Source organism: Colletotrichum karsti (assembly GCF_011947395.1).
Source record: "Colletotrichum karsti strain CkLH20 chromosome Unknown Scaffold7, whole genome shotgun sequence".
Classification (NCBI taxonomy): Eukaryota; Fungi; Ascomycota; class Sordariomycetes; order Glomerellales; family Glomerellaceae; genus Colletotrichum; species Colletotrichum karsti.
This window is the reverse complement of record NW_024065907.1, coordinates 1,381,662-1,407,064: the sequence shown is the minus strand read 5'-3', so window position 1 is coordinate 1,407,064 and position 25,403 is coordinate 1,381,662. Positions and strand designations below refer to the sequence as shown.

General features: G+C 55.4%; 6 protein-coding genes across 6 annotated transcripts; 3 read left to right on the top strand and 3 right to left on the bottom strand.

Moving 5' to 3' along the window:
- Window positions 1-182: 182 nt before the first annotated feature.
- CkaCkLH20_03193 (3-hydroxyphenylacetate 6 hydroxylase) lies at window positions 183-1,894 on the top strand (the record flags this gene model as incomplete). Its single annotated transcript, XM_038885912.1, has 4 exons — window positions 183-551; window positions 607-1,364; window positions 1,414-1,532; window positions 1,587-1,894. The coding sequence occupies 4 exons, from the start codon at window positions 183-185 to the stop codon at window positions 1,892-1,894; spliced, it is 1,554 nt and encodes a 517-aa protein (XP_038749111.1).
- A 1,579-nt stretch (window positions 1,895-3,473) lies between these two features.
- On the top strand, window positions 3,474-5,112 carry CkaCkLH20_03192 (uncharacterized protein; the record flags this gene model as incomplete). The annotated part of the gene is made up of 5 exons (XM_038885911.1): window positions 3,474-3,758; window positions 3,839-3,911; window positions 3,967-3,976; window positions 4,032-4,930; window positions 4,982-5,112. The coding sequence occupies 5 exons, from the start codon at window positions 3,474-3,476 to the stop codon at window positions 5,110-5,112; spliced, it is 1,398 nt and encodes a 465-aa protein (XP_038749110.1).
- A 445-nt stretch (window positions 5,113-5,557) lies between these two features.
- Window positions 5,558-5,997, bottom strand: CkaCkLH20_03191 (uncharacterized protein; the record flags this gene model as incomplete). Its single annotated transcript, XM_038885910.1, has 2 exons — window positions 5,558-5,604; window positions 5,655-5,997. The coding sequence occupies 2 exons, from the start codon at window positions 5,995-5,997 to the stop codon at window positions 5,558-5,560; spliced, it is 390 nt and encodes a 129-aa protein (XP_038749109.1).
- A 1,737-nt stretch (window positions 5,998-7,734) lies between these two features.
- On the bottom strand, window positions 7,735-9,506 carry CkaCkLH20_03190 (cytochrome p450 52e1; the record flags this gene model as incomplete). Its single annotated transcript, XM_038885909.1, has 4 exons — window positions 7,735-7,936; window positions 8,022-8,238; window positions 8,293-8,765; window positions 8,815-9,506. 4 exons carry the CDS (start codon window positions 9,504-9,506, stop codon window positions 7,735-7,737), a joined length of 1,584 nt encoding a protein of 527 aa, XP_038749108.1.
- Window positions 9,507-12,035: 2,529 nt separating this feature from the next.
- CkaCkLH20_03189 (glycosyl hydrolase family 76) lies at window positions 12,036-13,903 on the bottom strand (the record flags this gene model as incomplete). The annotated part of the gene is made up of 3 exons (XM_038885908.1): window positions 12,036-13,585; window positions 13,636-13,740; window positions 13,792-13,903. 3 exons carry the CDS (start codon window positions 13,901-13,903, stop codon window positions 12,036-12,038), a joined length of 1,767 nt encoding a protein of 588 aa, XP_038749107.1.
- Window positions 13,904-18,610: 4,707 nt separating this feature from the next.
- Window positions 18,611-24,687, top strand: CkaCkLH20_03188 (uncharacterized protein; the record flags this gene model as incomplete). Its single annotated transcript, XM_038885907.1, has 4 exons — window positions 18,611-18,730; window positions 19,252-19,483; window positions 21,924-24,572; window positions 24,632-24,687. The coding sequence occupies 4 exons, from the start codon at window positions 18,611-18,613 to the stop codon at window positions 24,685-24,687; spliced, it is 3,057 nt and encodes a 1,018-aa protein (XP_038749106.1).
- Between the last annotated feature and the right edge of the window lie 716 nt (window positions 24,688-25,403).

Here is a 25,403-nt window from a genome sequence, read left to right as displayed (position 1 = left end):
CATGTCATCCAAACTTCAAGATTCCTTGCACCGGTGGGATTAATCAATGAAGCTTCCGCCCAATTAAACACTGGGTATTATAAATTTAGCGGCACTGCCGGTCGTGATTACTTTCAACATCTCCCCTTTCAGCATCTTGACGACAAACAAGCCATCCACCGCCGCAACGTCACCAACTCAACATGCTCGTCGCGGAAGTACTTCAGGCGCTGGCCCGAGAGGCAACTTACCATCCCATTGAGTTTCTAGCAAAAGGATTGGGACTGGTAGCTCTGGTGTACATCGTCGCGAATGAGATCTATCGGTCGAAGGCTCGCTTATCCATGTTTAACGGCCCGACGGGATTTCCCCTCATCGGGAATCTGTGGCAGGTCAGACATGACGCCGCCGAAAAGTACCGCGAATGGGCCAAGGAGTATGGTGCTGTCTATCAGGTTCAGCTTGGTAACCTGCCTGTCCTGATCATCAACACCGCCGCCGCGGCAAAGGTCATCCTCGGGCACAACTCACAAGCGACTGCGTCCCGTCCTGAGCTTTACACGTTTCACAAGGTACTTTCCGAATCCTGTTTGGTGTTTTGTAAGACCATGTTACTAATGTTACCAGCTCGTGGCCAACACCGCCGGTACCACCATCGGCACATCGCCATACAATGAGTCCCTGAAGCGCCGCCGTAAGGGAGCCGCATCAGCCCTCAACCGCCCCGCCATCGAGACTTACGTCCCTCATCTGGATCTGGAGACGAAGGAGTTCCTGAAGGACATCCTCAACTACGGCCAATCCGGAAAGAAGCCAGTGTACCCCATGCCCATGGTCCAGAGACTCAGCCTGTCACTCGCCGTCACCCTGAACTGGGGCTTCAGATTCCCCAGCGCCGAGGACCCCCTGTTCAAGGAAATCACCGACGTGGAGGGCAACATCAGCCGCACGCGAAGCGTCACGGACAACCTCCAGGATTACATCCCTCTCATGCGGATGAACCCCTTCTCGGCCGGGTCGCGCCAGGCCGTGGCTATGAGGCGCCGTCGCGACAAGTATCTCTCCAACTTGAACAATGACCTGAAGGAGAGGGTCCGGAACGGTACTTACGAGCCGTGTATCCAGGCGAATGTCATGCTGGATGAGGAGGCTAAGCTCAACGACGTCGAGTTGACCTCGATCAGCTTGACGATGCTCTCGGCTGGGTTCGAGACCTTCTCGGCTGTCACGACGTGGTCTATCGCCTTTCTTGCTCAACATCCCGAGATCCAGCAGAAGGCTTTCGATGCCATTAGTAAGGTGTACGACGCGGCGAATCCTCTTTGCGATCCCAAGGACGACCAGAGCATCCCATATGTCAGGGCCCTGGTTCGTGAATGTCTGAGGTAAGTCTTGTCCTGGCTGAAGACCATGCACATTGCTAATCCAATCCAGATACTTCACCGTCCTTCGCCTTTCACTCCCCCGCGCAACCAACAAGGACTTCGTATTCGAAGGAAAGCTGATCCCCAAGGGAACGGTCGTTTTCCTCAACTCGTGGGCTTGCAACATGGGTAAGACGCAGATCAATGAACCCTTTTCCCAGCTAATATCTAACTCCATCTCAGATGACGAGCTCTGGGAAGATCCAGAGACCTTCCGCCCCGAGCGCTGGCTTGAGAACCCAGAGGCCCCAATGTTCACCTTCGGCATGGGCTACCGAATGTGCACGGGAACTTTGTTGGCCAACCGCGAGCTGTACCTCACCTTCCTTCGCATGATTGCAAATTTCAAAATCACCACCAACGAGAACTACGACACAAACCCCCTCACCGGGTGCGACGACATCAAGAACCTCATCATCGCGCCGAAGAAGTACCACGTCAACTTTATTCCTCGCAACGAGGCTGCCCTGAGAAAGGCTTTGGAGCTTTGAGCGGCGTGTTGCTACCCTGTGGTGGGGAAATTTCTGTTTCATACGATGGCTTGTTGACCTAGGAGGTTGTAAGTTAGTCGGCTCTGGGTCAGTGTCAAACGATGTATCAACGCGAGTATGAGGAGCATGTTGGGGCCAAAAGTGCAATTCCTCGGGCAAATGAGAAATCTTGGAAGCGCGATCTGAAGATACTCCTACGAAAGGCAGATCAAAATCCAAAAAGATTGACATCTTGTTATTCCGAAACCGAGAATCGAACTCGGGGCTATGCCTGCCTCTCAATGATGAGAGGGCATCATGTTGGCCACTACACCATATCGGATTGATTGATGAAAGAATCACTGGCATGATCATTTCTGAAGCGTTTGCTAGGGCTTGTGGGAGTGGGACGTGATGGGGCGTGAGAAGTTGAGATGTGGATGTTTAGTAGTGGGTCTTCATGAATTTGTTACCGCCCACGCCTTTCATGGCACGTGTGAACGGCGTGTTGGTGAAGCGTCGTCTGAGAGAAAGGTTTTCCAGAGAAGTGAGATCCATGGCTGTATCGCCGGCTTGCTGTTGAAAACGAAGAGGTATTAGGTTTTGAGGAAATACCAGTACAAGCAGGTCAAAACAATAAGTTTTCAGGGCCCTTTGCTAGTTTCTCATAGGTCTGCGATGTTGTAAGAGTTAGTTAACATTCTCGAGACCAATGTACAATGTATGTTATAAAACTGGTATTTAATGACCACCTAGCTCATGAGTTTCAACACATGTTGTGACATGAGAGGATGCCCCAAGAGCTTATCAAATGACCGCAGTTTCGAGACGCTGCATACGGCCGAATCTTTATCTCATATCGAAAGGTTACCCTCGGCATCAGACATTGCGGACTTTGGACGGCGTAACTGAGTCAAGCGACACTCGTTCCGTCTTTTCATTTGATAAGATCGTGACCTGACTTCGGACTCCTAGATTAAACTGTGCTGTGAGAAGCGTCTCACCGTGTTGATCTGTATACTGGTCAACGAACGAGGCGTCTTACATGCTGGTCCTAAGCCATAATTCCCCCTTTCTCCAGAATTCTTGGGTCCTGACTGTAGGAGAAGGGACAAACACAGTCACTATTATAAGCAAATCCAACCCATCGGCTGAAGGAAGAGACGTTTATGCGTCTCAGCCTCAAGATACAGAACTCAACGTGGCCTACAGGGAATGACCCCGTTTCGGAAAGGTTCGCCTCACCGTCCGAATGTGCGAGCCCGTATCGCGGTAGTCAGAGCCAAGACACGTCGATATCGAGCTCCGAGGTGTTGAGACGCACAGGTTCATTAGGTTTGAGGCTTCCCTGGGTTTCAATGCCTTGGGCAGCGGGGCTCAACCACCCCAGGTGCTGCGATTGTTCGAGAAGGTGACGGACGTTTGATGAATTCAGTGTGTTCTTTGCAAACTTCCTAACGATGCGCAAAAAACGTATCGCGACAGGGAAGTTCCAAGCAAAGGTCCCCGTCATCTAGTCCGGATCGTGCGAGAAGGTTGAGGAGGTGGGAGAAAGCGAAACACCAGCCAGCGGTTTCCTTTCCAGCGGAAGGCTTATGTAATGGCCCAGGCATCAACCGCAACCTTCGTTGCCAGCCGTGGCCAGCCGGCGTATCTGTCCGTCGTTATCGTGCCTTCCGCAGCTCCGATAAGGCTCGACGACGAGCCAAACCACTTCCGTCATCCTCCTTCCCGTCGTCGCGCTCCTCCAAAGCTTCTCAAGGCTGACATCAACTCGAGCTACGCCAGCAAGCATGTCGAACGTACGTACAGCATGACTGATCCAACGTACACAGTCTTCGTCCGGCTGCCCATTGTCCGGGGCGAGTTCACGGATCCCCCTCCGGTAAGTTCGACCCGTCGCGGGCGCCGTCCCCGATGCTCGTCGTCGCGCGGCCTGATGCTGATGCGATTCTGCCCATACAGGCCAACTGGGATTCCACCAAGGACGATGAGCTGTGGAACATCCTCTCTGGCGCAGCCAAGACGGAAATCGACTGTAAGCTTCGATCCATCCCCCTCTTTCTCGACCTCGCTGACCAGTCTTTGTCCAGGGAATGATCTGTAAGTATCCCTGCAGAACGTGAGCTTCCCTTCCGAGCTCACAGCGCCCTCCCAGAGCCTCCCACTTCGACGTGACCGTCGACTTTCTCCTGCAACAGGTAGCCTACCTCACCGAACGACACGCCGCCCAGCTTCGAGCCCAGGTCCGCAAAGCGACGGCCGCCGCCAAAGGCTCCGCTGCCCCCTCCCCGATCCCCGGCGCCGAGCCTCACTCCCACCAGAGGACCGTCTCCGCCCTCTCCATCCGCCGCGACTCGCCCCTTCCTCGCAACGATGGAAGCACCCCAGCGACACCCATCACGACATCCCTCCGACCGAACATCTCTCGCAACGCCTCCGCGGGCACCATAACACGCAACCTCGGCGGCGAGAGCACCACTGCTCGCCAGAGCAAGCCCGCAGCTTCGCGGCCATCAAACGAGAACCAGCGCCGCCGCCTGTCTTCCCTGCCCATACAGACCACACCCCGAAGCCCCGAACCGGCGTCGCCTCCCGACGAGTCCAGCTCTCCTACATCGTCCGATGACGAGTCCAGCCCGGCACAGTCGCGCATCATCCGCCGCCCTCCTCGCTTCCAACAGCGAGACGGAGGTGTCGATCTGGATGATGAAGATGACGACACCGAGCCCGCCTTCCTGCAATACAAACCCCAATCATCCAACACTTCAGCGCAGGACATGGGATCTACGCTTAGGGGCGACCCCCGGAATGCCCGACGAACTGCCAAAGGCAAGGAGAGGATTCACCATTCGGAGACCTCAGACTCGTCGACCAGTTCGCCTGCAATGGTATCCCGTGTACAGTCGGGATCAGACCGTCGACCAGCAGGACCGCTCTCTCCTCGCCGCCCAGCCGAGTTGTCTGGCAAGAGCCCCAGTTCTAAGAGCAAGGGGTACTCTCGCGATGGCAGTGACGGGACACCAAGCATGGGGAGTAGCTTTAGTGACTTGGATGGTATGTTCCAGCGCGCTCTTATCCTGAAACATGGAGACTAACGCACGACAGACGCATCGGTGACCCAGTCCGCTCTCGAGGAGGCCCTCGCGAGTAAGATGCAAGACGGCGCCATCGGGAGCAGGTTCAGCATCAGTCAAGCGTTTAGGAGTCGCTACATGCCCAAGCCTGGTCAGCAGTAGCAATAACGGAAGCATGATGAGCAACGTATTTCTATGGTAGAACATGGGATTGGTGGGACTGGAAGCATTACCGGCGTTTAGGTAAGATCACGAAGCGGTCCAGAATGGTTCATCTGTTTATCGTGGTTTAGTTGCGATTTAGGGGTCGGCGTCAATAGACACTTTTCAATGAGCATGTGTGTCTCTTGTTGAGGTTGCACTTTACAGGCTCGTCCAGGATGAGAAGATGAATTGATGAGCATTATTCGATTTTTGAAGGCAAGAAATATGTAGAAAGGACGAGCTAACCACCAGCTATGTGCAAGCGACGACAGCGCAAAAGCTCCCTCACACCTTGTTGCATATCAAGACACATCCCCGAGTCAAAGTTGATGCCAACGCCATTTTCCTCGCGCAATTTCATTCTCGCGTCGGCCAGTTTCCACGCAGCAATGCCCCCAGCAATTTAGCGTTGGGCACGATCCCGCATCTCGTACGCTTCTCCTCTTTCGACTGCAAATCTGTTAGCGAGATGATTCCACTACGAGAACCGGGTGGCTAACCATCAGGCTCATATGCTTTCACAGTCCCGAACTCGTTCCAGATTCTCTTTTTCCTTGTCGAGGGCGGTATCGCATCGCGGTCTACCGTCTCTTCTCCTCGCGATGATGCATCATCACTTTTGTTTTGGCCCGAATCCGGTTGCGGGTTTCCATCATACGGCGATTCCCCATTCTCGACACTGTGTTTCTTGGCCTTCCTACTACGGTAGAAGAAGAGCGAGGCGATGGCGGCGATGAAGACGGTGATGGTGCCGATGATGACTCCGATCTCGACGGGGGTGAGGGCTCGTGGGGGCGGCGCAGGCTGCTCTCCGGGGCGGGAGTCTCCTTGGAAGAAGGACATGACTGATTGTGTCGAAGACTTGCTCGTTACATTCGACGAAAGGCTTGGTCTGGGCTTGGACAAGACGACTTCAGACCAGACGAGAGTTTGTTGCATTGGCGACGCCGGGGAGATGAAGTCCAGGATCAAGAGCGCGGCTATTCGGAGAGGAGAGAACCACAATCTCGGGATTCAAGAGGATGAAATATGAAGGAGCTGGAGGAACGAGCGGGACCACGATCAAGAACGTCAGGGGAAGGGCCAAACAAGCTAACTTACCATCCATGACACCCAACGTGGGCAAACACCAGACAGGGAAGCAACACTGAACACTACGGAGACCTCCCTCCTAACGTAAGGTAAGTCATGTCGTCTCCGTCTCCACATCAGTCGCTGTGCGGGAAGCCGTGCTTCCTTCTTCTTCCTGGGACGACCTGAAGCACTTGCACTTCTGGTGTTTGTCAAACCTTCCTGGTTTGCAGTAAATATGCCGGTAACCGCGGCCTTCCCGTTTTCTCAACCCAGCAGATGTACCTGCCTTCTCTAGGAGAGAGAGAATGGCCGAAGAAGCGAGATGGGCAAGACCCAGACTGGAAGAGGCAATTCGATCTCCAAATAAGGGAGTCGGAATGATGGCATCCTTCCTGGAGTTTCTGCTGACATTTGTATCCAGAATCCACGACTCAATTGAACGGAAGGTGATCCTCCTCCTATCAATTTCCAACATGGTACCTATCCGGGGTTTCTTGCCCGTCCCGATGCCGCTCGAAGCTCGAAGCTCAACCCCGAATCAACAGGACAATCATCATGCAAACATCCCACGCAAAACCAACATGTCAGCGTCAGTGACTAATACGGCGGGCCCGAGCAAGAACACAATGAAGATCGTCTCACTCATCGAAACGGGCTAGCCTACGATATTTCTTTTTCCCACACCGCGCAATCTCCAAATAATCACTCAACTGGGGAAAAGGCCTGAACGTCGGTCGATTCGGCTACATGCATCGGGGCCCCGAGTGCCACCGCCAGTTCGACTCCCTCCCAGACCCTCATCCGCTTGTCATCTCTCTGAGGTCGACTCTCGTCGCGCAATGAAACACAATTTGGTACCTTTGACTTGCACGAACCAGCCGTTCCCCGTCCGCGTCCAACGTCGACCTCCCGCCGCTCATCAGAAGGAAATCAACCTGGTCAAGACTCGCTATTGGCGACCGACAGATTCAAACTCGAACGTTTTCTCGTCTTCACGGCCGAGACATCAGAGACAGTGGCTGATTTCCAGTCGCGGTTCCTGGTTTCCGGGGCGGCTTTTTCCTCGCTTCCAGAAGACATTTAATATGGCATCGTCCTACCCGAACTTCGATCCTTGAGATGAGCGTGAAGATCCCGCATGTCACCGACCAACCAGCCGTACGCGAGTGGTCTGGGGTATGGCTGCATCACCAAACGGCGGCTGCATGCCGAGATGGAACGCACATATGCGACCTGCATACCATTGTGCAGCATTGATTTTCGAGATTCCGGTACTGCAAGCCTCGCACGCGGGAAACAGGCTGCCAAGCCAGCTTGAATCCAATTACGCAGCACGTTCTAAGTGCTATGCATCCCGCTGCGGACATGCGCGGGAGGCGCAGAGAGCCGCTGTCAACTTGAAGCCTCAATTGGTGTCGATCTACTTCTCTAAAGAACCTCTGACACGGGTTCATGACACTCAAAGCATGTCATTGAACGATGTTTTCAAGTTTCAGAAAGCTTGCCTCACGCCGGTGTAAACCCGACAAGAACATCGTATGGCAACTTGGTGGTGATGCCAACCGTTTGCGCCAGAGGTCTCTCGTCCCTGGGCTCGATTGACTTGAAAGTCTGCAACATCCTCACGACGAAGTAGCTCATCTGCGTCAGCGCAAACTGCTGGCCAATACATATCCTAGGACCGCCAGAGAACGGCAGGTAGTCCCAACTACGCACGTATGTCAGCACTCAATTTTCATCACAACGAATGACAACAGGCCGCCCCGGAGATTTACAACAAGGGGGAGGCATACCCTGGACGGCGATCCTCCCAGCGCTCAGGGCGGAACTCGTCTGCATCCTCTCCAAAGAGATCCTTTCTCCTTTGGAAGGCGAAGGTAGACCACCGCACGAGTGTTCCCTTCGGAACGAATACGGGTGATTTGCCGTCGGGTCCGCCGCCAACTGGGAGCGTGGTATCCCGTGCTGCGCCGCGCGACATGTTTGCGACAGACGGGTACAGCCGCAAGACTTTTGTACGTTGTCAGCACCGTTCACCACGTTTACTTCCATCTTGGCACTCACTCTCTTTCAGAACATGGTTGAGATACTTCATATCCTTCATCTCTTCCCACGTCGGCTGTCGACCATTGAGCTCATCCACCTCTGTTCTCAGACGAGAGACAACATCAGGTCTCCGGGCCAAAATCCAGAAAAGCGATGAGAGCGTGGAGGCTGTGGTGTCGCGGCCCGCGAGAATCATGGAGAGAAGCTGCGCGCGGATGTAGTCAGGGGAGGTCTTCTGGTCCATCAAATCGTGGAGGAAGACGTACCCCCGCTCCGGGTCTTTGTTCTTGGCCTTGACTCGCCCGATGTAGTTGTCGCAGAAGCGGTTGATGGTCTTCAACCCTTCGTCCCACTTCTTGTCGCGGTTCAGGAAGGTGAACAGACCTAGACGAGCCCGGATCGCCGAGCGCATGATGATGTACTCGAACGTAGCTGTGAACTCAGAGGCTTCAGCCGATGGAGTCGTCAGCATGTTCGTCGAGTTGCCAAACCTGTTCCTCTCGTCAGCACAATCCATCCCTCACAAACCTCGGCACTTACATGAAATCAGTCGCCGAGTCCATGGTCATCATGTACAACAAATTCTGCAAATCAACCGTCTTCCCGTCCTTCGGAATCCTCGACATCAGATTCCCAACATGCCTCTCAAAGCACGCCAAATCCGCAATCTGGTTCCTCACAAACGTCGGCCTCATCATCGCCCTCGCGTCATGCCAAGCCTGCCCGTTGGCCGCGAAGATCGCATCCTCCCCCAGAATCGGCGCGATCGCGTCCTTCCTCAACCCCGTGATCGCCCAGTCCGCGAACCCGGACGCCAGTATCGTCTTGGTGTTCTCCGGCTCCGCCGTCATCAGCACCCACGTCGCCGGCGTCTTGACCCACCACGTGTTCCCCAGCTGCCCGAACAGCTCCGCCCACCACTCGAGCATGCCGTGCTCGTTCTGCTTCGCTATCGACTGCCGCACCCAGTCGCTCCCGAAGATCGGGTCCTTGTGCGGGTACGTCGGCGCCTCTGCGCAGCCGCGCGCCTTCATTTTGAGGAGGTACTGCGCCTTTTTGAAGAGAATGTACGTCGGGAGCAGCAGCAGCGTCGCGAAGAAGGCGGACGCCGAGTTGTTGGAGGATGAGAATGGCGGTCTGTCGCTGTAGGCGAGGTATTTCTCCGCGGCCGTCCAGAGGATGTAGGCCCCCAGGACGGCGGACGAAGCCAGGTAAAGATACTCTCGCGCCATGTCGACTCACTTACTCTAGAACACGGCCACCCTCTAGTTGTTGAGGTCGAGCAAAGGGTCTTTATATCTGAGCTACCCCTCAGCCGGACAGATGAATCGCTCGAGGTTTGCGCCGACGTTCCCAAACGTCCGTGCCGGGTTGTCCGATGGTGCAAAGGCAGGATAATATCAGACGAAAAGGGACAGAATAAGAAAAGACTCAGGCCCCAAGAACCCCTCCCTCCTCTTAAGAACTGAACGTAGGTTTTTTTACAGCCTGTTCATAAAGCTACCTTAACTTTCCTCGGATCCTCCCCCTCGGGAGCGTAGACTAATCAAGAAACGTCTAAGTTCAAGTATCCCTTGCTGTTCCCCATCTTGCCGAGGCGCGTGCATGAGGGGCCCGAGGAGGGGTGGGCGATGTTCGATGTAACATGCCCAATCCCTGGCACACTTCCCTTTTCCCACCATCAAGTGTGCGTCTATTACTACGTCTACGTGATGCATCTTCCCTTTCACGAGCCAGCGCAAATATGCGGAGTAACGCGACGTTTGTTGGCGTGGTGGCGAATCTGATCTGGCTAGTCCGTATTCAAAACTTGGAGAACCAGCTTCGCGCCGAACTAAACAAAACGCAGGCGGGCGATGCTGTCTTCCCCCGCACACTTCCATCGCGAGGTGGTGGTATTCCCCGATGCGAGGAAGTTGCCTTATACGAAAGACGTTCTCGGTTCCTTCTCCTCCAAATCTCCAATCAACAGGCTGACCATCGCTCGAGCGCCGATTGGACAACAGAAACAAAGTCTCGTAGAAACTCTTCCCGTATATGGAATGTTTACTTGATGAGGGAAGTCGACTGGATCCGTGACTGACGTCTGGTAAAATCCGGGGTAACAAAGAAAAACGACGGAGGCCGGTCCATCCATCACATCTCAGCTCCCCCGCCCATTCGGATCCCTCCACGCTGGTTTAGTATGTCACCATTCAGTGAATATGAGGGAGGACACCAGACATGTGATAAGAAACCCACGAAGCAGCATTCGGCCATCAGGAATCCAATGTCAGATTGCATGAGAGAATCATCCGAAACTCTCCAGCAACAAGAGACAAGCGCAATCCACAAGTTCATCCACAACAACCACCGGGACGCGTGGAAAGTCAATTCCTTCCGAGTTCCCATCTAATATACCTCGAGCCAAGAAACCCAGCACTGCCATCATCAGGACGCATCTACACCAATATCACAACGTCGGAGGGAAACCCGGGCCACGATACCCCTGCCCGAACAACCCAACAACCCCCCGGACGGCCAATTTCGGAATTCCCCTCCGTCGCCGGGTCTTCTGCCAAAGTCTAAATCATCGGTGTGCCGTCCGGAGGAGCTACTACTACCATCGTCTCCCGGGACCCGTTATCTCCGCGCCGGGATTGGGATACGGACCACGGCGTCCGTTGTTCTCTGTAGCTCGTAACGTTAGCCCGGGATGTTTACTCATCTTGGCTCCATTGCCATGGACGCCGCCAAGATTGTGCGCGCAGTTTTACTGCTGCTGCTTCTCTCCGACATCGTGATAACAACATCTCCTATATCTCCCGCATAAGCTAGCCAAGAAGCGACGCCCCCCCGCCAAGTAAACTCAACAAAAGAAACACCCTCCCAAGTCCCGAAAACGCAGATGAGCAAGCCACTGAGATTCCCGGCATCGAGGCCATCGAATCAGCCCCGGCAAAACCTCAAACTCAAAAAGCCCCTAACCAGCCGCCCGGGTTTCCAGTCAGAAAACAGATGTTCTTTCGCCGGACGGTATACTGGAGAAAGTCAACGGCGGTATAACGGCGTATCCTGAGAGCAGGGAACTCGCCGGGTAAGATGAGTGATCCCGGAGATCGGCCCCGGAATCGCTCTTAATATCGAGCCGGGCTGTGGTCGCGCAACTGCTGCGTAGTCGGTAGGTCTTCGACAATCTGCCACCATCAGGATCAAATTCCCTTCCATTATCCACTCGTACCCGGTTCCCTCCCGCGCAGTCGGGATTGTCCTGATGAAGCAGCATTTCGCCAAGCGCAGGAACTCAAGTTCCGGCCGGCGGGGCTGTTGGCTAACTGCTGGAAGTCGTGTCCAGGTAGATGTCTCTGAATCGATGACATATGAGCAGGCCGACATAATCTTTCCCGTATCATGACAAGGAAGCTGGTGGAAGAATTGGGCATCTCGTGCAGGCACAGCGACCTTGAGTCGCATCATTATAATTGGCATCATCTAGCTATGTACAAGTTATCGTAATGTCGTGAGCTTTTTCTCCTTCGCCTGTCTCGCCTGGCGAGCTGATTCTGTCGTGATTGTTGACAATGACTATTCATTTTGTTCCCCCAATCGATGCAAGATGATGCCCGACCCAATGCATATGTTGACATCCAAGTATGTTCCTGAAAAGTAAGCCGGCCTGTCCGGGCCCCGTCCGTGATTAAACGCCATGTGAAAAAACAGACTTGTCATGCCGCCACCTGATCCTGAATATCGGAGCAGCGCCACCAAATACCGTGCGCAGTTTACTCGATCCGAGCCGACTGCTGAGATGCCACGCTGTTTCGCAACGCAGGATTTCTGCTCTTCCTGCTCAGTCTCTTCTCTCGAACCATGGGAATACCCGCTACCGCCGTGGTGTCTGTCATTTGAGACATGCCGCTACCTCTATGAGGTATCTCGTTGTCATGGAAGGAGTTGCCTTTTGGCGGCAAAGGCGCCATGATACCGTGTTCGCGGGTACTCGCGGCTTCGCTCGAAGTGTCGTTGTCAACTCCCTTTCCCTTTTCGTTCAAGTCGTCCGTCTTCCGCCGCGTGGCCAGAGCTGCGAGAGCGCCGCCACCGAGGAGAGAAGATCTGAAATCGAAGAAGCGTTCCTGGAGTGGCTTTTCCGAAGTTTCGTCCATGAAGATCCAAATGATACCGGCTATCAGCATTCCAAGTACAATGAACGTGAGGATTGCTGCGCCGGCAGTTTCGCCGGGTCCAAGAGGCGGAAGGTCGGCGACCGCAGGAATGGTTCGGCCGATGTCATTACCACCTGCTCCGGGATCGCCTACAGACGTACCACCGCCGCCAGCAGTAACGGGCACTCTCGAGTCTTTGATGAGGTTACCGAGAGTGACCTCCAAGGCAGCCATCTGCTGGCCAACGCCTTGCATTCCATCCCACGTTCCGTTCTCAGTCCACTTGAGCCCGCACATGCGACCGTTGGAACCACCCTTGCACTGCGATGCGGCCGCAATTGATGACGGGCGGAGCTTGTCCATTACACGGTCGTGTAAGTGAGGAGCCCATTTCGTGATAGCCGCTAACCAACGACTGAGGTACGCCTTGAAGGATTGCTGATCGAGGTTGCAAAGTCCGACTGTTTCGCATGCTACTTCCTGCATGATGTTCTTTTCCTCGCCGACGAAAAAGACATCAGCGGCCTGGACGAGTCCGTCAAGTCGGTTCTTCCATACTTCGCTGCCGGTGTGGTTATACATCGCTGCTGCCCCGAGAATCATGCCACCGGCGTTGTAGGTCCATTGATACGGCACAATGTTGGTGCAGTTGTACTGAATGTGGCCGCCATCGTATACGTAGTAGTCGTCCGAGATGAACTTGACTCCCACCATCCAATCCCAAGTTCTATCAGCCCATTCCGAATATGAGCTGTTGCCCGTGTAGAGGGCGAGTCGGCCAGCAAGGGCGAAGAAGCAAGCCTGCGAAATGGTGTTCTTGTAGTCGTATCCGTTGTTCCACTGGAAAATCTGCCACCGAAGTCCTCCGTCACAATGGTCTGGATCCCATCGAGCAGCTTGGGTGTTAAACACTGCTTGGGCCAGGGCGAGCCACTGAGGCTGGTCGTCGGGCGGATCGGGGAACTTGTATTCGGCGGCGGACATGACGGCGAGTCCCCAGAAGCCCTGGTCGTCGTTACCTTCGGTTCGCGTCTGGTTCTCCGGCATGTAATCGTTGTATCTTCCGACTTGGTGAAGTAGACCCTGGGTGACGACCGAATTCCAGGTATCGTCGCCTGTGTAGTACCAATAGTCGATCATCGTGCCCATGAGAGCGCCGGCCTCCCACCCTGGTATGGTGTTAGCCAAGAACCAAGATGCCAAGGTGCGGGCCACCTACAATAATATGGATCGGGAAGGAGACCGGGTGTCTTTCCCGGCTTGTCTCCATCGTAGAATGACATCAGGTCCTCGGTCATTTTTCTGGCGATAGACTTGATGTTCTCTGTCGGACGATGTCAGCAACGGTGTTAATTGAGCGGTCGAAAAGCCTTACTGGGATCATTGGTGTCCAGGTCGTATGCTGTGGTAAACCGGACGGACACCAGCAGCAAGGCCGACAGCAGCCGGCTTACAGACCATGACGACTTGCCCCGCAGCGCGACCATGATGCGACGGTTTGAAGGTTGAGGGTTCCTTGACTTCGAGGGACGGACCGCACGAAAGACGGGACTCTAGATTCAAAATCCGGGGAAGTCCACGACTAAATGCAAACAAAAGGCGCCTCAAGCTTGGAATAAGCAACCGGTCAACAATTGCATCAGGGAAGACGATCCCTGGCGTAGACCGAGCTGGGCGTGCGCATGAAGAGTCGAGCCGTGTTGGTGAGGTGATGTGATAGGATCAGGTAGGTTAGGTGCTCCGTCAAGCCGTCAGGATGGTTGTTGGTATTCCTTCCCTTCGACACACAGTTCTTGCTCGAACGGTGGCTGGACCGTCGTTACTATGCGCAAACTGCACCCTCACGCTTGGGATGATGCGTGTACTTGTAGGTAGGAATGAACCACACAGAAAGGCGCATGCAGGTTGGACGCCCCCCGGAAAGTAGTGGCACCTTGTCAGTCTGGGTAGTGATCAAGGCCAGGCCGAAGCGAAGCAGCCACGAGAGCAAGATGAGGGGAACGAGGGTGAAGGAGTGAGTGATGACGGCGGAGTTGCACTCGCCTCCACTTCCGTGCTTTCAAGTTCTGCCAGCGGAGAGGAAAGAAAGAAGGTGGGTGTGGTGTGGTGCGCAACTGCAGAGCGAGTGAGGAACGAGAGGCTGACCCCAACGTCAAATACGAGCTGGTCAGGAGCGGTCGAGGAAACGAACGAGACCGGTCAAGCGGCCGAGGGAAAGGAGATCAGCGGCGGACGTTCACTAATAGCTTCCAAGGGCAACACGAGAGTAGAGGGTTGGTACAGATGGATACAATATAAAGAGGAGAATTTGTCTCCGTTTCTGGCAGACTGAGACGAGGGAAAACAAATAGGCCAGAAACAGAGCTAGAGAGAGACAGAAACATAGGCATGGGAAACGATTGCATTTCGGGACTGGTAAGACTGGGGAAATCAATCAGGAGAAATGCGCAACCAGTTGAATAGCAAGACTGGCAAGACTGGCCCCGGCCGGCGGTGACGGTGTCTTACTACCACCAAGCTACGTGTGCGTGTTGTGTTATGATCCCATCTTTTTTGCATCACTCCCGTCTCCCGTCTGGTCCGCCCTGGGCTTTGGCCCTCTTCCTTGCTTCTTGTTTCTGCTTCTAGCGTTGGCACTGGCAGCTAAGCTTGTTCGGCGTGCATATCGTGCTGCACCATTTCGTCCTATCCCCAGTCCACAGGGCCATCAGCTGCAGTCCGAACCCTTGTCATCCCATGAGCTTGGTGCTGTCCCCTGCTGAGTTGTCGCCGGCATCCCCCCGTCTGCGCAACATGAGGTGATGTGGTGACGTTTTCGGGTCCCGCTGGCTGTTCCTGTGTCTCCTTGGCCGTAGGTTTCGTCGCAGGAAACACTAAATTCCTCGTCTGCACTTCCCGCGTGTACCAAGCCGGGCCTAGGTCAGCTCGCTGGCGTTGAACAGGCCAGGGGTTCATCTTTAATCGTCTGTTCCGTAGCTTCAACTGTCTAAGGTTGGCTTTGACTTTTTACTCTGAACAGACGACGATGTGTGGGCTGGATTGACTTGTGGCTTTCGGTGCTGCCCATCCTCTTCAAATGTTCTGGCAGCTCCTCGCTGCGGCGTTGTGCAGCCAGCACTGTTGTAGCGGTGGAAAACCGCCTGGAATCCGAATTGAATAAGAAACGGGCAGGCTGACGTCGGTGATCAACAGGCGCTGGGGGGCCTGGCAGCCAGCGACAGGGCCACTGTGCCGAGAATCCCGGGCTCAAGAGTGACCCAGCGAGAAGGGCACCGCGGCCAAGCACGACAACCAACAACTGCCCAGACCCGTTACCGTTCTGGTGCCGCACGCTCAACATCGCCAAGAGACGAGAGCGATCATTGTTCGTGGCGGGGCGGAAACATCAACGTCGGTTGTAACCAAGATCTTCCGCCGAAGACGGATGGATCTCTTCTATTTCCAACTTCGCCGTTGTCTTGTAAGGTGGGTGCTCTGGGACCGAGAGTATCGACACATGCTACTCGGCCGATTGCCGGCGCGTCGAGATAGACAAGCCCGTCTGTTGCCAGCCACTCTCAGCTCGTATTAAAGCTTAGCGCTAGTACAAGCGGATGATCTGACGACTGCGGGACGATCAAGCCAGCCTCGGTTGTCTGCTCCATTCCGACGACTGACCCAACCACCCTCGACGAGAGCTTGAACAGTCTTGCGAGGGTCTCGTGAGGGATGCCCCTGAGTAAGGCTTCGCATGGCGAATGCAGTGAGAACCGAGAACCGCGTGCTGATTGCGGACAAGCATCTCTGTAAGAAACGCAGCTCGGTCTGCCTAGGCAACAAAACAACAACATGCCAGCGGGTTCCTCGAAAACGGGGCCGTTTTGTGATCGCCTGGATCTCTGGCATTGAACTTCATCTCCCGACATTGCTGTCGACGGGAGGCGCAATTTGTTCTCAGATGGATTCATTCCTCGGCGTGACTTCAAAAAAGAGTTGCCCTGATCGACCTCTTTTGCTTCTGTAAACGGTTGGGATTAGGCATATCATCGTCCAACGGCGTTTGACCAGGAAGCCGATGAAACCGAGTTGTTACAGCTCGGGGGAATGAAGAGCGTTGCAAAGTTGTTTAGCGCTTGCAGAGCACCATTTTCAAAAGGGCGAATTGAGTACGGCATGCGGGAATAACATGGCGATTTGACCGACGGTGTTTGCGAATTTCAGGACCGGCGAGGTCGTCGCCGCTCCTGATGCTAGCTGCGGGAGACGAGTGCGGACTTTGCGACAAGAAACATTGCCAAATCCAACGAGGGTGTAGTATCGACGTTGATGTTTGGTTCAACAACGGCTCACGTTTCATCGTCCTGGGCCGTGGTCTGCAGTCGTCCCGTAAACGGCGGTTCATCGGTTTCCGAATGGCGCTGCGGGCTGACCAGACGTCAAACTTGTGGCTGAGGGCATCTGTTCATCAGGAGAACACTTGAAAATTGCCCATTCTCGACTCTGACGATTAACTGGTCAATGTTGATGGATGGAATTGGAAGGTCAAAGCTGGGAGAAGCTGCCAGTGGGCCGGGTGGATGAAGATCTCGGAGTTGAGCCACCGAATTTTTATGTGATCCGTGCGCGGTCGAAGCTGAGCCACAGAGGCGGGTAAACTTCGGTCCTTGCTGTCTGACTCAGCAACCCCCGTCCCGTCTCAAGGCATCACGTGTTTGTCTTTCACGTGCCTCCCGACGGAGAACGCCAAGTCTCCGGGCCAATTCAGCTCCGTCTGGGTCCAGAATGAGGTACCAGAAATGACGGAGGACCTGGAGCCTGCGGCACCGCCTCGAAGATTACATCAGAAGCCGCGAATTCACGGCATTGGCTGGGTAAAGCGCCTTCCTGCACAGCATTACACGGGCTGCCCAGCCATCTCAGCCCGGAAGAGTACGCAGCCAGCGAGGCACACGACTGAGGCAAAAGGGAGGCGATGGCAGGGTAATGAAGGTGTAGGAATCAGCGCTGAGTAGAGAGCGGCCAGCAAAGAACAGGGTCCGATCATCCAGTATTGTTCGTATCCGCAAGACTCCGTAAGCAGGGAAGTCAAGGTAACCATGGAAATGGTCCCTGGCATGAGGGAGCGTGACCTCTGATTCGAGAGTGTCGCCCAGCGACTTGTGTTGCAGACATGACGAGAGGGAATGGCTGTGCTGGCCCGGAGACACTTCCAGATTCTGGTGTTTCCAGGGAACAACCCTTCGAGGGCCTTTGTCATGTTTATGGAAAGTCGAGCAGAGTTTTGAGTTAAAGACGACGAGCCACTGCGTTCACGACTTGGTGTTTTCCACTTTTTCCCGGGTTCCCCAGGCACCGCAGGGAGCATTACGGAGTACGTATCTCACTGCCCGTCTTTCAGTCTCTGGATTGCTCGAAACATCGTGCATGATTGGTCCTCGAGTGCTGCTCCAGCGCCATCCCCCAGTTCCGTCGTGTTGGAGACCGGTGGCCGTGCTGAAGCTGCCGCGCTGTTGAGGTGTGAGGTGGTTTCTGTTTCGCCCCGTGCTCCGACACTGCATTACTTGTCCAGAAGAACATTCGATGAAGAAAACGACATGGGATAGATGCATGTATCCGTAGATGTATAGACAGACATCCGTGGACTGTCTGGATCGGAGACAACTAGTCCGGGATATTCAGTCGCAAAAGAAAGAGAGGAAAAGGGAGAAGAACACGAAGAAGAGAAGAAAAAAAGGATAGCGAACATCGCAATCACCCTTTGAACCCGCCAGGTTCTTCCAGTGGCTGGGCGTTCCCAGCTCAACTAAAATTAGTGGCCCAGCTGGCTTGCCAGCAGCTTCCCTCCTTCGGTCCCAGCACCCAGCACCTCAGGCAAGCGCTGCGCAGCGCATCCACGTCCCCCCCAAATCCTCAGACGGACACCTTGTTTCGGCTGGGCTCTCGCCTCTTTTCCAAGACGTCTCATCACCTGAACTTAACCACCTCATCACCCTCCAACCACCCAACCTTTCTCCTCTTTTATTTTCCAACCACACTTCCACACCTGCAACCGCCTACCAAGACCACCGCGACCGATCTTCATCTGCTTCGAGCAACAAATTATCGAATTCTAAATCTCCATCTCGCCCGTCCGAAACAACTCTTCAATCGACCCGCTCGCCGCGTCGACCCAGCTTCACAACCTTCCTCCATCCGTCTCCGTCACCACAGCGACGATGCCCGAAGACGCCCCCTACGACCCTTACATCCCCAGCGGCCAGGCCGCAGGCGCCGCGCATGGCGCGCAACAGCAAGGAGGAGCCGGCGGTAACGCGAGGACGCAGGCTCTGCAAGCTGTAAGTTGTGATGCTTTTTCTCTTTCGACACTACGCTTTTTTTCGATGGACTTTGCCCCGGATCCCCCGACGCTTGATGACGACGACCGACCGAGCTACCCGCCCGATCCAACATGTCGCCGATAGCGCCTGATTGGGTCATCGCAAGAATTCGCCAGAACAACCTCGAGACTCTATCGACGACCATGTCCGCAGCGGGCGATTGATGGTTGTGGCATCCTCACTGTCGACTCCTTTGTCGCGATGAAAAATGGCCCCTGTGTGGCGATACCGGGTTCTCTGGTTTTCAGCCTTGTGACGACATCTGGGTGCACAACGGCCGCGAGCATCACACCAACAAAACAACACGAGCAAAAATCTCCGTGGAATCCGGCGACAATTCCCATCGTCTTCCATCACCGGAAATCAAACGCTCGCAATCACCCGTCGCCGTCGGGCTACAATCAGGGGCAGATCCGTTTCGCTGACTGCGCGCTCGCAACCGTGTCACCAGAGTCATGTGCTGACGTTACTATTTATAGCAAATTGACGACACCGTCGGCGTTATGCGCGAGAACATCAACAAAGTCTCCCAAAGAGGCGAGCGTCTTGATGCTCTCCAAGATAAGACCGATAACCTGGCTGTCTCGGCTCAGGGCTTCCGCCGGGGCGCCAACCGCGTCCGCAAGCAGATGTGGTGGAAGGACGTCAAGATGCGCATGTGCTTGATTGCCGGCATCATCATCCTTATCCTCATCATCGTCATTCCAGCGGGTAGGTTCTCTCCCCACCAGTGCGCCTTTCTTTCGGATCGCGTCTCTTTGTCTTGTCCGGCTCTAATCTCGATTTTGCAATGCAGTCGTTGCAACCCGCTAACCTACCCGCCCAGTTGTTGCTACCCGCAAGTAACTAGATACCACCATTTTTGCATCACACGACCCCCTGGGTTCATGGTTCATGGTCCGTCCTCATGATATGGAATGAAACGTCAGAGATATCTCGCAGGCTTCGAGCAACCGTGGGAGACTAGGGGAAGAGGCGGCACGCAGAGCCACCTCTATGGGATAATGACTTGGGGAAAGGCGGAGGTTGTTCGAGAAGGACTCCGATCTACTCGGACGGTCCGTACGCGGAGGGCTGTCGCCCGGCCACGGCCACAGGACCCGCTCCGATGTAGTCGGCCGTGTCAGCTCGACTTCGGACCGACCGCATGTATGTATGAGGGATGGCAGGCGTTTGCGTAATTGAATTCTAACTGGCCCTGATTCCGCTATGATGAATTTTTCCAACGATTTCTCTTCAATATGGCAAAGTGACGAGTGGAGAGGATATACTGACCTGTGTGAGGCTCGGAGGAAGAGTGGTATCTCGGACGTCAAAGAAAGCTGTGTCTTTTGAATCTTGATCAAGAACGAAAGATCTGCAATGTCGGAAAACAACGTAACGGATACGGGACAGTCGGTCCCCGAATCTATGTATGATTCAAGGCGAATACCCATAAGCGCCTTAATTTCCATTACGTCTCAAAGTCCGAGATGGGGTCGAACTAGACCTGCAGCTGAAGAAAACATGCTCGCGATTAGCCTCAGCGACTCCAAGGACTCGAAAGGGCGGATTAAATGGAGAGATGGAGAGCGTCTGAAACGCCTCGGTTCCAAGCGTCGGCTGATCTGCCGATGCAGTGTGGCAGACAGGATATCACATAAGGCAGTTGGACCCTGAGGGGTATCCACGATTCCCGAGCGGTGTGAAAGGTCGGCGCGAGTTTAACAGGCCGGCGGCGGGTTGTGGTTGGATTCGTGGAATGGAAGGTCGGGTCTGGTTCATCTCAAGCTCGGCGATCTCTGCGTCCGTTCCGGGATTGTGTTCGGCGTTGAGGTGTACGAGGGACTTGGCTACGGATCCGAGGAGGCGTTTAGAGTTGTAGTCCACTATTTGTGCCCACCAGTTCCTGTCAGTAGGTGTGAACGGACATTTGCGAGGTGAGTTGGACGTGTTGTTGTTGGCTGACTGTCTATTCTTCAAGTCCGGTGTATCCAGCCTCTCTTGAATTGCGACTCTAAGAATGAGTTCAAGCAATACTGAGTTGTCGTATGAATAGTCACTCTGTCCCATCGTTTCTCGAAAAAGGTTGCCACGTCGTGTCTGCCTCGGTTCGATCTGACGTGCTCCCATCCTCTTTCCCTCCTTCCCCACTAGGCAAGATGAAATTTCTTCAAGTACCTGGTATTTTTGCAGGGCAACTGCCGCAGGAATGCCTCTTTTAGTGTCTTCAACGTCCCGGGCCCCAGCGATGTGGTGATGGGTACGTACCGGAACATTCCTTATCAGATCCGATCAATAACCGAGAACCCACTCCAATTGGCCCACGGAGCCACAATGTGGCACAGCCCACCCACAGAGTCACCACACAGAGTGCATCCCGTCAGGTCGCCGGCGGCAGCTGCAGGTTGTGATGTGTGAGGTGCAGTGCGAGCAGACTCCATTCACAGGGCGCGGACCTGTGAGCGGTTTCGGTCAATTTTTTCTCTCTCTCGCAAGAGGCCCGCCCCGGTTCACCTCAGCAGCGTCGCTGTGTGTCGAGTTGTGCTCGGTGCCCCCCCTGCCCCTCCTCCACACACTCACCTCCACTGCATCATACCGTACGCAGCAGCGCAGACCCGGTGCCCACGCCCACCACGCCCGCTCCAGTCACATTCTCGCAGGCCTCAAAAAGTAAAAAGCCTCGCTGCCAACTTCCGACTTCCCACCCTCTTCTTCCCTCTTGCTCCCTCGAACATAGTCCCTCTTTCCTTGCTCTCTTCCGTCCGCCACTCGTCTTTCCTGCCAAGGGCTAGCCAATTGAGCCTATTGTTCCCTCGTTGGCCTCGCCAATTGACCAGCTAGTTGCAATCTGCTGGCGGCCAAAGAGTCAAAAAGTGACAGACAGACAAGACAGTGGGAGCTTGCTGCCCGGGTCTGCTGCGGTGTTTGTTTGTGTGAACGATACCCTATCGAATTCTTTTCTGCCGAGGTTCGACTAGTTCCAACTCGAAAGAGGTGTGTAGCTTCGTCTTGTCCCGCTCTCTCTGACTCCCCAGAAAACATCATGCCAATGATTCATTTTGCGCGACATCGGCTCCGCGCAGATACCCCTCCTCCGCCAGACCACAACCGCCGCCGCCGCCACCACCATTACCACTTCCGCAGATTCGGCTGACCCGTTGCTACCCAGTTCCAATAGCCGCGATGCTCTCCGCAACCTCTGCCGTCATTCGGGCCGGTGCCCGCCGAGCCGTTCCCCGCGTCGTCCGCCAGCGTCAAGCCGTCGCCGGTGGTGCCCGCGCCAATGCCAACCCCTTCCAGCGCCTCAATGCTATCCGAGCCATTTCCTCTACCGGCTCCCAGTCCGAGCAGGCCAACCGCGACCGCACCCGAGCCATCATCATCAGGACCCTGAGCCAGATCGGCAGCCGTCGCGAGGGTCAACAATACCTCTCCTATTTCACCTCCGTCTCCTCCCAGAAGTTCGCCGTTATCAAGGTCGGCGGTGCCATCCTCACCGACTACCTCGATGATCTGTGCGAGAACATTGCCTTCCTCTACGAGGTCGGCCTCTACCCCGTCATCGTCCACGGTGCCGGTCCTCAGCTCAACCGTCTCCTGCAGGAGGCCGGCGTCGAGCCCGAGTTCGAGGAGGGCATTCGCGTTACGGACCCCAAGACCCTGACCGTTGCCCGCAAGCTGTTCCTCCAGGAGAACATGAAGCTGGTCGAGAAGCTCGAGGGCCTCGGTGTCCGCACCCGCCCTCTGACCACCGTCCTTACCGCCGACTACCTCGACAAGGAGAAGTGGAACCTGGTCGGCAAGATCACCAGCGTCGACAAGGCCCCCGTCGAGCTCGCCATCTCCCAGGGCTACGTCCCTATCCTCACCTCCATGGCCGAGACCACCGAGGGCCAGATCCTCAACGTCAACGCCGACGTCGCCGCCGCAGAGCTTGCCCGCGCGCTCGAGCCCCTCAAGATCGTCTACCTTTCCGAGAAGGGCGGTCTCTTCAACGGCGAGACCGGTGACAAGATCTCCCACATCAACCTCGACGAGGAGTTCGACCACCTCATGTCCCAGTCCTGGTGCCGCTACGGCACCCGCCTCAAGATCAAGGAGATCAAGGAGCTTCTGGAGACCCTGCCGAGAACCTCGAGCGTCGCCATCATCCACCCCAGTGACCTCCAGAAGGAGCTGTTCACCGATTCCGGCGCCGGCACATTGATTCGCCGCGGCGACAAGATCGAGTTTGCCGACAGCATCTCCTCCTTCCCCGACCTCGCCAAGCTGAAGCAGACCCTCATCCGTGACAGGGAGGGCATGGACGCCGAGGCCACCGTCGACCGCTACATCGAGTTCCTCAAGACCACCCCCTTCAAGGCTTACTACGACGAGCCCCTCAACTGCGTCGCCATTGTCCTGCCCCCCAACTCCGAGCGCTCCCACCCGACTCTCGCTACTCTGACCGTCACCAAGGAGGGATGGCTCAGCAACGTCACCGAGAACGTGTTCCACGCCATCAAGAAGGACCACCCCAAGCTCGTCTGGACCGTCAGCGAGGAGGACGAGAACCTCACCTGGTTCTTCGACAAGGCCGACGGCAGCTTCTCCAACAAGGGCAACCAGCTCTTCTGGTACGGCATCGACAACCTCCAGGAGCTCGGTGTCCTTACCGACGAGTTCAACGCCCACGGTAGAGCCATGCTGGGCGACTCCAACCTGGAGGCTCGCCTGCGCCGCGCCGCTCAGGTTTCTACCCGCAACCTGAACCAGTCTACCCAGCCCGCCCAGGCTCGTGCTTTCTCCACCATGGCCCGCCGGCCGACGTGGGCCTCGGCCGCGTCCCGCCTGAACGGCAAGCGCGGCTACGCCACGACCACCAACCCCAACCCTCCTCTGGGCAAGAAGAACGCCTCCAACGACGTCCCCTCTCGTGTCGCTCTCATCGGTGCCCGTGGCTACACCGGCCAGGCTCTCATCGACCTCATCAACTCTCACCCCAACATGGACCTGAGACACGTCTCCTCTCGTGAGCTCGCCGGAAAGAAGCTCGAGGGCTACACCAAGAGGGAAATCACCTACGAGAACCTGAGCCCCGACCAGGTCACCGAGCTCGAGAAGAAGGGCGCCATCGACTGCTGGGTCATGGCTCTCCCCAACGGTGTTTGCAAGCCTTACATCGAGGCCATCAACGAGGCCCGCAAGGCCGGCGCCGACCACCGCAGCGTCATCGTCGACCTGTCCGCCGACTACCGTTTCGACGACACCTGGACCTACGGTCTCCCCGAGCTCACCAAGCGCTCCGAGATCTACAAGGCCGACAAGATCTCCAACCCCGGCTGCTACGCCACCGCCGCCCAGCTCGGCATCGCCCCCCTCGTCGAGCACCTCGGCGGTGTCCCCTCCGTCTTCGGCATCTCCGGCTACTCCGGCGCCGGCACCAAGCCCTCGCCCAAGAACGACATCAACATGCTTCGCGACAACCTCATGCCCTACAGCTTGACGGACCACATCCACGAGCGCGAGATCAGCGCCAAGCTCGGCGCCGAGGTCGCCTTCTCCCCCCACGTCGCTTCCTGGTTCCGCGGCATCCAGGCCACCATCCACATCCCCCTCAACAAGACCTTCACCTCGCGCGACATCCGCCAGATCTACCAGGACCGCTACGCCGGTGAGAAGCTCGTCAAGGTCGTCGGCGAGCCCCCTCTCGTCAGGAACATCATGAACAAGCACGGCGTCGAGATTGGCGGCTTCGCCGTCCACAGCAGCGGCAAGCGCGTCGTCGTCTGCTCCACCATTGACAACCTGCTCAAGGGTGCCGCCACCCAATGTCTGCGTAAGTTCTTCTTTCTCGTCCCAAGCTTTTACTGTCGAGCCCAACTGACATATGACCAGAAAACATGAACCTCGCCCTCGGCTACGCGGAATACGAGGGTATCCCCACCATGTAAAGAGACGGAACAAATTTAGATTCACACAGAAAGGGCTCGGCGCGGACACAAACCACACACAAACTTATTCGGAGTCAAACCGGTTCAAAAAGCATCTTTTTCATTATTAGCTGTCGACGATTTTTCATCTTTTTGCTTGCGCGTTCATCCTTTTTTTTTTTTTTTGCTGCCTCGTTTGAACGATTGGGTTCCATGGCACACACGTTCGGTTTCTTTGGGGACCCGGGGCGGATGGGGGGGGGCGGTTCGTGACGGTTTTCAAACGTGGTTCTTTGTGTATGCTTGTATATACCGGGTACGAGTCCAAGAGTAATTACACAGATTCAGAGCATGATGCTATCCGCGTTGTGAAGTATAGTGATTCCCGTTGTGAAGGAGAGTGACTACTCTTCAGATTTGGGCGCAGCCCCTTTTGTGTATTCGTCCCGAACTTACGGAGGCAGTTGATGTTTTTTCTGCCGTACTGTGGTGAGAAGTCCGTGGGGCCAGGTGACAATTCCCATTCGCGGGGCCATACAACGCAACAAACCAACCTTCTTCTGACGCTATTCGATGTCTCGCCGTACCCAGCAAGTGCAGATGTAACGTTCAAGATTCGAGAGTAAAACGTGGACTTAAAGAGGGATGATGTTGCTGAATCCTAGTTTTTTGATATCGGCCGACATCCATGTTCTTTTTATAAACTTCGTTACTCTACTGCCTTCCCTCTTCAGAGA